This window comes from Thamnophis elegans, chromosome Z (genome assembly GCF_009769535.1).
Source record: "Thamnophis elegans isolate rThaEle1 chromosome Z, rThaEle1.pri, whole genome shotgun sequence".
In the NCBI taxonomy this organism is placed as follows: Eukaryota; Metazoa; Chordata; class Lepidosauria; order Squamata; family Colubridae; genus Thamnophis; species Thamnophis elegans.
The window spans coordinates 138949027-138964706 of NC_045558.1; the positions used below are offsets into that span (position 1 = coordinate 138949027).

The 15680-nt window shown below is 41.9% G+C and overlaps 1 protein-coding gene across 1 annotated transcript; it reads right to left on the reverse strand.

The window, feature by feature from the left end:
- Positions 1 to 7584: 7584 nt before the first annotated feature.
- LOC116522029 (vomeronasal type-2 receptor 26-like) lies at positions 7585 to 14531 on the reverse strand. Its single transcript, XM_032236616.1, has 4 exons — positions 13761 to 14531; positions 10523 to 10750; positions 9868 to 9994; positions 7585 to 8489 (listed from the first exon to the last, which is right to left on the reverse strand). Exons 1-4 carry the CDS (start codon positions 14529 to 14531, stop codon positions 7585 to 7587), a joined length of 2031 nt encoding a protein of 676 aa, XP_032092507.1.
- Between the last annotated feature and the right edge of the window lie 1149 nt (positions 14532 to 15680).

Below are 15680 nucleotides of genomic sequence, written 5' to 3' on the forward strand. Positions count from 1 at the left end.
GTTCGGAAAGATTGAGGGCAAAAGAAGAAGGGGACGGCAGAGAATGAGGTGGCTGGATGGAGTCACCAAAGCAGCAGACATGAGCTTAAATGGACTCCAGAGGATAGTATAGGACAGGAAGGCCTGGAGGAACGTTGTCCATGGGATCGTGATGGGTTGGACACGTCTTCACAACTAACAAGAAGATGTCCAAAGTCCCTTCCAGCTGTATTCTATTCAAAATTCTAAAATATCTCACCTGTGGGGTTTTATAAAGACTTATGACATCTGACATGAAGAATGAGACATCAGCACCAAATCCGCCAATAATGGCCACAACCAGATTCTCCTTGATACCACATCTGTAGTTGACAACTAACTGGTCTGATCGGAAGAGTAGCTCCAAAGTGGAACGGTAAGTCAGCCGGGCATCAAAATAGTTATCAGAGATGAAAAATCCCAGGGTAATGTTAGACAGGAGCCTTGGGTTTGAGTTGATCTGTTCCACCGCGAATGCCAAACTCAGGGAATGCTGATACAACTTTAAAATGGCTCTGAAAACATAATGAAGGGATAAATGAAATAGAGAGGGATTGAGGAAAGAAGAATATGTTCAGTGAAGCAACAATAGCAAGCACAGTATGAAACTTGAACATTATGCTAGGCTTCAGATATTAAAGATCAATGAGGAACATCATGAAACAGAGGTTGGTAACAGGACTCGCTTGCAGGAAAATATGACCTGAAATTTAATTGTACAGCTAAAACCAGAACAACAAGAACTACTACTACAACAACTATTACTACTACTACTTCTCCTCCTCCTTCTTCTTCTTGCTCTTCTTCCTCTTCTTCTTCTTCTTCTTCTTCTTCTTCTTCTTCTTCTTCTTCTTCTTCTTCTTCCTCCTCCTCCTCCTCCTCCTCCTCCTCCTCCTCCTCCTCCTCCTCTTCTTCTTCTTCTTCTTCTTCTTCTTCTTCTTCTTCTTCTTCTTCCTTCTCCTCCCTATTATTATTATGATCTCTTTTATTCATTAAATATGAAACTCGGTCAACTGAACACTTAAAGATTTGTCACAAATACCATTGACTGGTGTTAATGGTTGATACAGGTTGCTGCCAGCATCCTAGGTATCAACAAAGTATCTGCATAAAATATATGACATTCCTAAGTAGTACAGATTTTTGAAGTTCCACTGGTGTTATTGCAGGAAGCTGCAATTTCTTGATGTATTTTATACCAAGTGCCCCGATGACAATGAGTATCACTGATACATGTTTCAACCATAGTCGCATAGTTGCAATGGCCAGGTTGCAATATTTTGTGATTTTTTTCCCCAATTCTTTTTCTTCAACTGGCGTCTCCTAGTACTGTGATATGAGTAAATTCTACATTTCTGTTTTTGACAACTGTGATATCTGGTATGTTGCATTTTTATTATTTTATTTTATTGTTGTTGTTGCTATATACTTTATTTATTAAACATTAAGTTCAGTCAACTGAACATTTAAAAATGTATCACAAATATTATTGACTGGCACTGATGGTTGATACAGGTTGCTGCCAGCATCCCAGGTATCAACCAGGTATCTTCCTAAAATGGATGATGATGATGATGAATGCAAGGTTCAGTTGAAGCATGACTGAATTCATTCAGTTCATTCTTACAGTGCATTATTTGCTCCTTGTAAATCTGGCCCCTTCTTTTCCCTACTCCACAGTATAATGTTGATTATATTGGTTTTCCATTCCTTATACATCGATTCACACTTCTGCTGAGGGTTTTATTGAATATCTGTGACAACTCAAACAAATCTATTTTCCTTAAACTAGCAATGCAGCTCAGGATTTTTTCTGCTTTAAGGAAACAAATTCAGATCTCAGATCTCCCACTGGGAATTTAGAATATTCTGATTCCATGGTTTTATGCTACCATCATTTTCTATCACTTTATAATGCCTTGGAAAGTCCACACTTGGAATACTGCATCCAGTTTTGGTTGCCACAATGTAAAAAAGATATGGAGACTCTAAAAAGAGTGCAGAGAAGAGCAACAAAGATGATTAGGGGACTGGAGGCTAAAACATAGGACGAACAGTTGCAGGAACTGGGTATGTCTTGTTTAATGAAAAGAAGGACTAAGGGAGACATGATAGCAGTCTTCCAATATCTCAGGGGTTGCCACAAAGAAGAGGGAGTCAAACTATTCTCCAAAGCACCTGAGGGTAGGACGAGAAGCAATGGGTGGAAACTAACCAAGGAGAGAAGCAACTTAGAATTAAGGGAAAATTTCCTGACAGTAAGAACAATTAATCAATGGCACAATTTTCCTCCAGAAGTTGTGAACATTGGAAGTTTTTAAGAAAAGAGCTTGGATAACCATCTGTCTGAAGTGGTGGAGGGTTTCCTGCCTAAGCAGTGAGTTGGAGTAGAAGACCTCCAAGATCCCTTTTAACTCTGTTATTCTATATATATATAAGGAACACCCATCGTTTTTTTCACAAACATATGCAGAGACGAAGGAAAAGTAAAATTAAAGTTCTCACAGTGGTGGCATGAATGACTTCTGTGAAGGATGTTCCTCAAAGTAATGTTTCTCTAGCACACATGCAATCTGAGCTGTGATCCCACCAAAGAGGAGGTTTCCTGGTTTATACCATTCATGGAGGATGGGAGAGGGATCGCTTCTGGGGCAAAGTGTAGCATCCACCTGGCACTTTATGTCAACCAGCAACCCCAGTAGGATCACTGCCCTCAACATTTTCTCTAGAGGACACTTCCTTGTGCCTATCCACAATCCCAACATTGCATATGGCGCACTATCAACTAAAAAAATGTATTAACACATCCAGTTAGTATGCAGAACTACAAAGGGTGAGACGATTTCCATCAAGTAGATCCTTGCAGAAAATGTTCAGCTGCCACATGTAATTATGTCAGTTCTGTCATTGCATGAGTTGACATCAACAAGCAGGACCTAATGGAGAAGCACATCCCAGGGTATGGAAGTCATCGTCAGAATCTAAAAGGGCAAAATCCAACCCGGCTGCTTTCTCTGGACTGCAGAAGGGAAAACTTTTATAACCTCATCTATACTGACTTTTAAATTATTTCTCAGTATTATTTTTTTGAAAGCTGCTGGAGCTGTGATGTAAAGCATCAATGATAGTCATTTAGCTTAATTGTCAATAAAGAGCTACCTCTGCCTAATGGCACCTCCTGGGTTTGTAGAGCTATTATTTCAAATCCACATTTCATCTCTGGAGACAAGCATCTTAATATTTTAGGAGAGGCCCACACAGTGGTGGGTTTCAAAAAGTGTTCGAACCTACTCTGTGGGTGTGTCCTCCTTTGTGGGAATGGCTTGCCACCCATGTGACTGGATGGGAGTGGCTTGCTGCCCATGTGACCGGATATGAAATTATGAATTACTACTTAGATCGGTCCAAGCAGCTATTCAGAAACTCTGGCATTGAAGCATGCAGGTCTTAAAGCTGTCAAGTTACAAGATCCTTGCACTCCTAACCCTTTAGAAAAAAAACCTCAGGGGTGTTCAAAGTTGACAGCTTTAAGACTTGTGGACTTCTATAGAATGAATGTTCTATAGATGGCATTTAGATCCTAAAAAGTTGGCTTCTATGTATCCGAATGTACAGCCTAAATGTTGGAGGTGTGGTTCTCTCGATGCTACATATTATCATATATGGTGGACCTGCCAAAAGGTTAAGGCATTCTGGATAAAAATATGGTGGGTCATGCAAAATATTTTTAAAAGAAGGATATTCCTCAGTTATTTTTACTAGGTATATGTACTGACTTTACAGTGGTAGAGATTAATTTGATTCTGCACCTGATAACTGCAGCAAGACTGTTGGTGGCGCAATATTGGAAGAAGGAAGACTTGCCTACAATCCAAGAATGGACATTGAAAGTGACAAACTTAGCTGAGATGGCTAAAATATCGGCATATCTTAAAGATCATTCAAATGAGAGATATAAACGAGACTGGAAAAAATGGATTGACTATATACAAAATAAATACGGGACCAAGAAATTCCAGTTAGCCTATGCTTAAGATCAGAAATGATTTAAACTGTTAAAAGTTAGTTCAGTAAGAAGAAGCTAAGGTCAATGTAGAATGTCATTAATTTCTTTATTTCTTTTTTCTCAATAGATTTTAGACTGTGTTAGTTAAAAATCCATACCGTGTACGGGTTCTGGGAAGTCGGGGGGGGGGGAAGGAGGAGGGGGGTTGGGGGGTGGAGGGAGGGAGGGGCACACACACAAAAATTGTACTTCAATGTCTTAATGATTGACAAATGATGAAATATTTGTGTGTTTTTTTTAAAAGAAATAAAATAAATATTTGACACACACAAAAAAAAAAAAAGACTTGTGGACTTCAACTCCCAGAATTCCTCCTCCAGTCATGTTGGCTCAGAAACTCTGGCATTTGAAGCATGTAAATCAGTGGTGGGTTTCAAAAGTTTTTGGAACCTCTTCTGTAGGTATGGCTTGCTTTCCGGATCCACTGGTGGAACCTCTTCTAACCGGTTCGGTAGATTTGACGAACCGGTTCTACCGAATAGGTGCGAACTGGTAGGAACCCACCTCTGGGCCCACATAAAGGAAATATATACTCTAGGGCAGTGATAGCAAATCTATTTTTTCCTCAGGTGCTGAAAGCACTCAGGGGCGCGTGCTGACACCCATAATGCAATGCCCCCTGCAAGCCCTGCCCCCTGTGCATATGTGCATGAACCTCCACGCTCCCGCCACTCCCCACACATGCGTATGCAAACCCCATTTTGGTGCTAGCAGGCCTCGCTGAAGCCTCCTGGGACCAAAAGCGGGGCACAGGGATGGGGCCACATTCCCCCAATCCCCACGCATGCACCCACAACCCCCGCACATGCACCCACAACCCCACAAAAATCAGCTGGCTGGCGGGAGGCACGCACACATGCGCACTGGAGCTGACCTGGGTGACAGTTCGCGTGCCCCCAGAGATGGCTCCATGGGCCATCTGTGGCAAGTGCGCCATAGGTTCGCCATCCCGGCTCTAGGGCACGGGTGTCAAACTCGATTTCATTGAGGGCCGCATCAGGATTGAGTTTGACCTTGGGAGAGCCAGGGGGCATAGCCAGCTCTATGTCACTTGTGTCAGGGGCACTGGGGGCAGCCTGAGCACTCTGCCAGTGAAAACGGGCTCCCAAGCTCTGTTTTCAGCTATGATGGCTTCCTTCAACCTTCTGTCTGGAAAAGTGGAGCTTGGGAGGGCCGCCTGCAGCCCTCGCGAGCTTTGTGTTTGGCTGCAACGGCTTCCTGCAACCCTCTGCCAGCTAAAATGGTTTTTGCTGGCAGAGGCGCCACAGGACAGTCCTTTTCTCTTTCCAGGGCACTGCCATGGGCCTCATCCGGCCCCTGGGCCTTGAGTTTGACACTCCTGCTCCAGGGATTCCTTATTCTTTTGTAAAACAAATATTGATATGAAGTACTGTCAGAGAATTCATGACTGGCAGAGACATGGTAACCAGGTCAGCCAATGAATAGGAATGGCAACTAATGTATTTTTCAGACTATAAGATGCACTGGAGTATAAGACGCACCATGATTTTGAAGTAATCTTTTTTTTAAAAAAAGTTTTTGCACTCTACAGGCTTCCCAACCCATTGCATGCCTTGTTTTTTGCACAAAAAAAGTGGGGGCATGCAGAGCTTTGGGAGGTTCTTAGAGTGCTCCTGGGGGCTAGCGGGACCAAAAACAAGCAAAAAAAGGGGAAGCATGCAGAGGTTTTGGGAGGCTTGTGGAGTGCTCCTGGAGGCTGGTAGGGGGCAAAAACAAACAAAAATGGCTCCTTTTTGCTTGTTTTTGCTCTCCCCAGCCCCCAGGAGCACTTTTCAAGCTTCCCAAACCCCCTGCATGTCCATTTTTGCAAAGGGGGCAGGGTTTCAGTCGGCCAAAAATGCTGTTTTCAGTGTATAAGATGCACCTAGATTTTCATCCTCTTTTTTTGTGGGGGGGAGGTGTGTCTTATACTCCAAAAAATACGGTAGGTCAGCCAATGAGGGCTGTTTAGAAACTGAAACAGTATTTGCTGGAGACAGCTAGGCAGCTGGGCATGACTTAGTTCAACTGTTCTGTACTAAAGCTGCAAGTCTGGGTTGAGAACTAAACTGGTCTCCTGCTCTGATCTGAAAGAACCACTTTTGGTATTGTATATATGCCTTATGTGTTATTATGTATACAAAGAAGTTAATGAATCCTGCTGAATCAGTTACCTGTGTGTGCTTTCTGGATTTGATTTCTGCAACAAACTCTGACAAGTACAGGATTAGTCCACGGGTGATATTTGCATACCTTGGTTGACCCATCGCTTGGTATATGTGTTATTGGTTTTCTGAAGACCTATCACAGTTTTCTTTCATGGACTAAAAGTCAGGTATGTCTTTTCAATAATGCAATCAAGGAAAAACAAATGTACCGATGCAGATAAAACCTGGTTCAATAGCAGGAACTGTGAGAAGGATCTTGGAGTCCTAGTGAACAATCACTTAAATATGATGTGTGATGCAGCTGCCCCCCAAAACCCAATACAATCCTACGTTGCATTAACAGAGGGATAGAATCAAGATCACATGAAGTATTGGTACTGCTTTCTATAGCCTTCATAACACCACACTTGGAATACTGCATCCAGTTTTGGCCACCACATTATAAAAAAGATGTAGAGACTATAAAGAGTACAGAAAAGATCAACAAGGATGATTAGGGGGCTGGAGGCTAAAGCATATGAATTGAATTGCTGAGATATTCTGACATCCTTTTAGCTGAATGATTTGCACTAGAAAACAGGGTTTTTCCCATTACTGCTTCATGATGATAATCTAAACTATATTATCCAGATATTACTGTCAACTCATAAAGCATTCCTGACCTACTCTCGAGTTGCCATAGGCAGGGTAGGGGAAAAACTGATAGAGCAACTTGGCAGCCATGACCGGAAGCATATTTCACTCATACCTTTCTCAAGGTTGGATCTCAGGTTACCAGAGCCAACCAGAGAGGCATTTTTCCTACAGTCCACGAAAGTGCTCCATTGGAGAATGTGATTTGTGACACAGCCTGGGAGGAGGGGGGAAACAGAGTCATAGTTGAGCTGTAAATTACGTGGTGCAGAGCTGACTTCATTTGGGTACATGCCGGCATGTTGCTCCTAATAAATAACTGGATTTCTTTTGAAATGTGGCTCAAGGCTCATGAGTTAATTAGGGCATCCATCAGAACCCAGACAATTAGATCATTGTTAATGGTCAGAAAACAGATCACTTTTAAAGAAGATCTAATTATTCTCTTCATTAAATAGATCAGGTAAATGATCAAAACTAAAATATTATTAAAAGTAGTGTCACTCATGAAACAGTGAAAGATTTTATTGTCCAACTCCATTTATAAGAATTTGACACACAAATTCTAAATTATACAAGACAAGAATATACAATATTGATAAAGTTGGTAAAAGTAATAAACAAGCCCAGCTTTTATTTTTAGAACAGGATTTTTAATTCCATTTCAGAGCAGAAATACATCAATCCATAATTTAATAATCAAAAATGCTTTTTCTTTACAAGTTGTCCTTTGCTGTTGAGCTCAGGCCTCAGCAAAATAATGAAGCATTTGGGGAAAAAGATACATCCCAATAACCCAGCACTAGAAGTTAAGATGGAGAAGATCTCCACAGCCACCATATACTTTCCTTTGGTGCTCAAATAAGTGGGAACAAAAGACAACCAAACACTGCAAAACACCAGCATGCTGAAAGTGATGAACTTGGCTTCATTGAATGTGTCGGGCAAGTTCCTAGCCAGGAAAGCCACCATGAAGCTGACCAGAGACAGAAGCCCCATGTAGCCCAAGACAAGATAAAACATCACAACAGACCCTTCGTTACATTCTGCTATGATCTCTTCAGCCATTGATTTCATGTTGAGTTCTGGAAAGGGGGGAGAAGTGATCATCCACACCAGACAAATGCTTGCTTGAATGACGGAGCAGAAGAAGACAATTAAGAAGGACAATCTTTTTCCTAACCATTTTCTCATGCCGGACCCTGGTTTGGTGGCCATGAATGCAGCTATAACCATGATGGTTTTGGCCAACACAGAAGAAACGGCCACAGAGAAGATAATGCCAAACACGGATTGTCGGAGGAAGCAAATCACTTGGACAGGTTTTCCCATGAATAGGAAAGAGCAAAGGAAGCAAAGCAGAAGGGAGATGAGGAGAATGTAGGAGAGGTCCTTGTTGTTTGCTTTAACAATAGGGGTGTCTTTATACTTAATGAATATTCCGAGTATGAACATAGTAATGACTGAAAATAAAACAGCAACCGCAACTAAACTGATCCCCAAAGGTTCTTCAAAAGTTAAAAAAGTTATGGTTTTGTGGATGCATCGAACTTTGTCCTTACTTGGATATTGGTCTTCTGGACATTCAGAACAGGCAATTGTGTCTGCAAACAAGAGACATTGTCAGAGTGCGCACAGAATGACTACTATTTTGAGACAACCCAGGATCAAAGTACGGGACACAGAGGTTTCATCTTTCAACAATGATTTATATACAAGACTTCTATATACATATATACACATGTTATATCAGGCAAATACCAAGCAAGCAAGCAATCTTAAATTCTACACGGAGATACTACAATGGGGATAGATATACTAGGAGAGAGATACATGAGGAGAGAGAGACGCTCTCACATGGCCTCCCTTATATATACAGTTTTTTAAAGTGGCAGTAACCCTGTTGACTCATCTTCATGTCATCATCTCGGTTTACAGCCTTACAGCAGCTGGTCAGCTATTTAATGATCATTATCCTGATGGACATACAATAACCTTTGTAGATGCATTAGGAGCGAAGACATACCGGGGCCTCACCTCCCTACCCTTAGCATCACAAAACAGGCCTTAATTGAAGCATTAGTCCATCTCACATCCTTTGCAAAGTGCCTGCTATTTTCTGGATCTCTTTCCCAATTTTATCTGTCCCAGCTCCTCTGTAACCCAAGCAGAGCCCTGGTTTTCTGAGACAAGAGAAGTTTCATGAGCATGATGCAATCCATTGCCTATATCAATTGTTCTTTTTCATTTTAGGAATTAATCTAAAGCTTTTCGCTCTCATTTTATCCAATTTTACAGTATGTATATACCTTGTGAAATCTTTCAGTATGTGAATTGGCATTGGAATAAATGAAACAGAGAAATCAGGCACACATTTATATAAAAGTAATTTACTATCTAGGGTCACAGTGGCTCAGTGGCTAAGATGCTGAGCTTGTCGATCAGAAAAGTCAGCAGTTCAGCGGTTTGAATCCCTAGTGCCGTGTAAAAGAGTGAGCTCCTATTACTTGTCCCAGCTTCTGCCAAACTAGCAGTTTGAAAGCACATAAAAATGCAAGTAGAAAAATTAGGAACCACCTTTGGTGGAAATATAATAGCATTCCATGCCCCTTCAGTGTTTAGTCATGCTGGCCACATGACCATGGAGGCAACTTTGGACAATGCTGGCTCTTCGGCTTTGAAACGGAGATGAGCACTGCCCCCTAGAGTCAGGAATGACTAGCACATATGTGCAGGGGAAAACTATATCTTTACTTAATTTACTATCTGGTCAATTATGCAGTGAAAAACTCTAATATGTCACAGAATACAGTAGAACAAGGTAGGGTAGGGTAGGGTAGAGTAGAGTACAGTAGAGTAGAGTATGGCAGAATAGAATAAGACAAAGTTGAATAGAGTAGAGTAGAGTGGAATAAGATAAAGTTGAATAAGGTAAAGTTGAATAAGGTAGAGCAGAGCAGAGTAAACCTGAGAATAATTTACCTGACATATTTGACATCTTCCCATCAGAACATGGATCACAATCATAGCAGCAAAATTTCTCGCCTTCTTTCTTCTTCTTCTGATAGCCAGCAGGACAGGGGTCATTACACACTGAACGGGGCAAGACCTGTTGATAAATCAGGAATTCAGCACTGAAGACTTGAATAATACTGGACAGTTCTCCTCTAATCTACCTGAACAAATAGAGCAACGTAAGATCATGAAATGAAATGCCACACTTGAAAATCTCTACACTTCCTAAATATTGCATATGGTTGCATTCAAATTATCCCTTCCTTTCCCCATGGAAACTAATCAAGGAGGGAAGCAACCTGAAACAAGGGAGAAATTTCCTGACAGTTAGAACAATTAATCAGTGGAACAACTTGCCTCCAGAAGTTGTGAATGCTCCAACACTGGAAGTAATGTTATTCTATCCATGTGAAAGTATGTTGTTATTGCTATACTCCTTTCTCTATTCCCCTTTCCTACAGCTTACTCATCCCCCCTCTCCCAGTTGTGGCAGCCTTAAAAAATCTGTCCAAAGGTGGATCCGAGACTGACACCCTGTTATTTACCGATTATAATTCCCTTAGAGCAGGAAAGAATAGTCATACTTTCATCCAAAATAAAAAAAATACCTCAAAATCCATACCTGCTTAAAATCTTTGTGCCAAACAATTAAATCTTCATGAATGACAAATTCCTTTCCTGCAAGTGTTGTGGGATCCATCTTTCCGATTTTCATTTTGCGGTAAGAGTTGTTTGGAAACATGCCCACATTTGTAATATCGAATCCAGAAAGCACTTCTCCCTGAGGGTCGATGGACACCGTTTCTCCAAGCGAATTGTTGAATGAAAGGCCTTGGAGAAACCAGTGAAGCTAATTTAAAAAAAAAAAAAAAGAGGAAGAAAATGGATTAAAGCAAAAAAAGAAGCAAAAAGTGGATTAAATCAAGATGTCCTGACATTTCTATCTAGAGAAATGAAAGTGGCATTACTTAACGCCGAACTGATTTCTGTCCGTCGGTTTTAAATATGACTATCATTTAATCGTGATACATGGCACAATTCTTAATTATGGGCTTCCACAGGAGAGATAAAACTGGGGCATCTGTGAACATACTGACATCATTGTAGAATAGAAGAGCTGAGGTGGCGCAGTGGTTAGGGTGCAGTACTGCAGGCCACTTTAGCTGACTGTGATCTGCAGTTCAGCGGTTCAAATCTCACCGGCTCAAGGTCGACTCAACCTTCCATCCTTCCGAGGTGGGTGAAATGAAGACTCGGACTGTGGGGTCAAGTTGCTGACTCAATTTGCTAAAAAATTTGTAAACCGCTTAGAGAGGGCTGAAAGCCCTATGAAGCGGTATATAAGTCTAATAAATAAATAAATAAATTGTGGCTAGGAATGGATATCCACGATCCAAAAACCTAGATTCAAAAGTAATGTCATGGTTTAACACATCTCCCAGAGCTGGATTCTATCAAAGGCCAATAACTGAAGTCTTTATATGAGAAATATTAAGGCATAGGGATTACAATTTAAATTTCTCTATTGGTAAAGTTCTTGCGGTTCTCTCAGGTAATACAGAAAATATCTACATTGTCTTCGGAGTGACAGTCTGTAAACTCCTGCAACTCTTTTCTCATATATATACCAATAAAAGAAGATAATCAAATAATAAATTAATAAAATAGTATAATATCCCTCCACCCAACCCCTCACCCTGGCAACAATACATCACACGAGCCATTCCATCCCACTCTGCATTTCACTGGCAGAATCGGATTTTCAGTGCCTTCTGGAAGAGTGTCAGAGTGAGGGGCATTCTCATTTCTGGGGGAATGATGTTCCAGAGAGAAGGAGCCATCACAAAGAAGGCCCTTCTTCTGGGTCCCACCAGGTGTATTTCTTGTTCTGACCTAGGCTTCCCCAAAAAGTACGAAGCAGATTCCTGGTCCCAACAAAGCCCCTTTTATTAAATGAACATGAATTCCTCTCATTCACATTCATCAAAGGTCTGGTAAACAGTCTTTTAAAGGTGAAGTTACGACCACAGACCTTATCTAGCTTGGCAAGCTGCCATGTAAATATTTTCCAAATGCAAGGAAAGACTTGGCACAGAGTCTCTGAGATTCATGGACAGATCTTCACACTCCTGAAATGAACGAACGAACGAAAGAAAGAACAAATTGTTTCCTGCAAAAGCCCACTCCCCTTTAGCTCCACTTTATTTCCTATGGGAGGGGCCATTCACCATCCACTTGTGGCTTTACTCCCAAGTTGGCCCTAATTTCTGAGATGTTCTTTTCTTCTGGCAGTTCTGTGCATGCACACACTGGGAACAGGCTCCAGCTGTTCCTCTGCCTCACTGCTGTCAGCTGAGAAGTGCCAGACACCCTTGGCCCTATTTCTGCCTTTGATGCAGAACCCTCATCAGAGCCTTCACCAGCCTCCAGGTCTGGCTCATGTTCCTCCCCAACCTCCTCACTGTCTAACTCTGCTGCCAACTCCGCTGGCCACTGGTGGGCCACAACATCTCCCTAGGGGATGGGACCCACAACATTCCTTGCCTCCCTGCTCTGGTGGATCAGGTAGATGTGACCAGCAAAAGATGGCCCCTCAGATAACCTGGTTTAAGCTCCAAAACCCACATCATCTTGTCACTGTTTTTTGAACTTTGTGAATTGTGGTGACCAGCAGTAGACACGCTTTCAGGATTCTTAGTGTCTATGAAACTGCTTTGCGAAGCAATAACTTTGCAATATTGAAATGAAGCATCCATGTTTCTTCGGGTCCCTCACTTTAGCAATCCCTATCAGTGTGGCTTCAGCCTATGTGAAAGATCTTCCAGACTAAACAGTTCTGCAAACCACTCTTGGCAAGAACAACAAAAGATTGGTGACTACTAAGCCCTTGCAGAAGTTATTCCAGGTGAGGTGGACTTCAGCAGCTACTGAAGTCCGTACTTGGTCAAAGCCACCCAACACTGAAGACCTTCAGACAGTACTGCTGGGGAGGGCTGACAAGAGTTTTCTGCAAAACTGACCCATCATTCAGAACAATGGAAATTGATTTGTTATAATGAATCATACCAGTTCCTTACTTGAATGTGTTCTGACCTAAGCTTCCCCAAAAAGCACAAAGCAGAGTCATGGTATCAACAAAGCCCCTTTTATTAAATGAATGTGAATTCCCATCATTCACATTCAGCAAAGGCCTGGCAAACAGTCTTTCAAAGATGAAGTTATGATCACAGATCTTATCTAGCTTGGAAAGCTGCCGTGTAAATATTTTGCCAGCGCAGTGCTATGCAAGGAAAGACTTGGCACAGAGTTTTTGAGATTCACGGACAGATCTTCACACTCCTGAAATGAATGAACAAACAAACAAACAAGCAAATTGTTTCCTGCAAAAGCCCACTCCCCTTTTGTTCCTGTTTTATTTCCTATGGGAGGGGCCATTCGCCATCCACCTGTTGACCCTGATTGCTTAGCTGTTCTTTTCCTCTGGCAGCTCTGCGCATGTGCACACTGGGAGCAGGCTCCAGCTGTTCCTCTGCCTCACTGCTGTCTAGCTCTGAAGGCAGATGGAAACTGTCAGATGGCCTCGTCCCTGTCTATGCCTCAGATGCAGAGCCCTCATCAGAGCCTCCCCCAGACTCCAGGAGTGGCCCATGTTCCTCACTGTCTGACTCTGCTGCCAGCTCTGCTGGCTGCCGGCAGATCACAAAAGAATGAATATATCAACATTCAACATTAACCTCTTTGCAGAAGTGAATAAGTCCATTTCCACCACCACTAATTTGAAAAGAGTAAGAAGCTCAGCATTCCTTTATGTGGTACTAATCCGCTTTGGCCAATAAAGGTTTTGATTCATAAGTTATCACCTTCCAGATGCCTTGATCTTGAAGTTCACCCCTTCTCATTTCTGTTACTCTTTTGTATTTAGGCTTAAGTATGTTCATGCCATGAACACCATGTGCTACAGCATAGACTGCATTGTAGATGCTGTAACTGTGGCCAGTCATTTCAAATAAATGCTCAGGAAGGTTATTTAGCTCTTCCTTCCCAGTACATGCCTCATCACTTTCCACTGGCTTATTACTCTCTGAAAAGACACAATCGAAGCCTTGTTCCCAGAGGTCTTTCAACAAACTATCCCGTTGGGTCTGGAATGGCTTGAAGGCCCCAAGGAATTCGTCGAAGCCTGGCAGTTCATTGGAGTGAATATCAAAGGAAATCGCTCCATCAAACAATTGCAAATCAGAGGGCCGATGCAGACTTGTTAACGTTAAATCCATTTGAGCTGTCAGAATCCAAACTTTCCCAAGGATCATGTATGTATACTTGAGGAAAAGAAGCAGAACCATTGCTGTCAAGCTTTCCCCATAGAAGAGGAACATGTTGACTATGGTTTCCCGCAAATAAACATTTATCCTACCCACCACAGAACCATGAAACATAGAAAAAAATGCTTGCTTTGCAATTCTCTCCATAAAAGCAGAGCAGATCCTGTTCTCAGAAAGAAGAGGGTCCAGGATTCGGAGGAAATTGTCTCCACTACCATCATCCAGAATTAAGAGGCCAACCCACGTCCATCCAAAATGCTTCAGCAAATGGATGATCCCCTCAATCTGAAGAGATTCATTGGGAGCCATGCGGTAAAAGGAAGCAGCCATCTTTGTCCTGTGCTTCTTGGGACCAAATGAACCATAGGCAAGCTACAATAAAATGTGTACTTTGTGGGTTATTGTTGTTAACTCTCCATTCCTATGAGAAAGTTATATTTTCTTAAAGAAAACATAGAAATGAGATTTAATATGGAGTGATTTAGAGTTAAAAGAATTAAGGGAAAGAGGTGATCATATAGAAACATTTTGGTTTAAAAAGGATATTAAAAAATTGCTAGGAGGATTCAAAATCCCTTTCTAAAATAATTTGATAGAATTATGGAATAAATGGAGATACCGAGTAATGGCAGGAATTTCTCCTTTAACATCGGTGGTGGAAATTGAGAAATTCCCTAAGATTGGATTGAAAGAATGGATTAGTAAACTAAAATAAAATGAGATATAGAACTGGGAAGACTGGGAGAACAAAATAAAGAATACAACATAACTAAAGAACATTTTAGCAGATATTAAATTAAATTGGTTGAATTAGAGAAATGGATAAAATGGATGCCTTCTATATTTCTTAAATTTATACAGTAGGCTGCCTTTTCATCAGGGACTCAAGAGGACATAAGCAGCATTGTAAGCAACACCATAGGTTTGGAAGAGAAATGGTGATGATCATCATTTACCCAGGGGTGGGATTGAAAAACTTTAGCAACTGGCTCTCTGCCTGGTTGCTGGGTGGGCGTGGCCCACTCGGCCTCCTGCACCATGGGAGGGGGCGTTTTCACCCACCCCAGGCTCCGGAGGCTTTCCTCAAGCCTCCGGAAGGGTGAAAACGGCCTCCCCCAGACTCCGGAGACCAAAAACATGCCCATTTGTGAACTTCCAGAACTTCCAGGAGGTCTGTTTTTAACCCTCCTAAACCCTTCACGCACTTACCTGGCATGATAAATGGGCCACATGGAGACTCCTGGGAGGGGTGGGGTGGGCAGGGCAGGGCCAGCTAGTCCTTGAAGCTACATTTGGTTTGGCGAACCAGATGTAAAATTAACATACGGTTCGTCCAAACCCATCTGAACTGGCTGACTCCCACCCGTGCATTTACCCCTTTGTTTCCATGACTGTGGGTGAACTTATACTAAATGAACACCTAAAGATCTCCAGCTTCTGTTTTTGCTTTTTCAGACA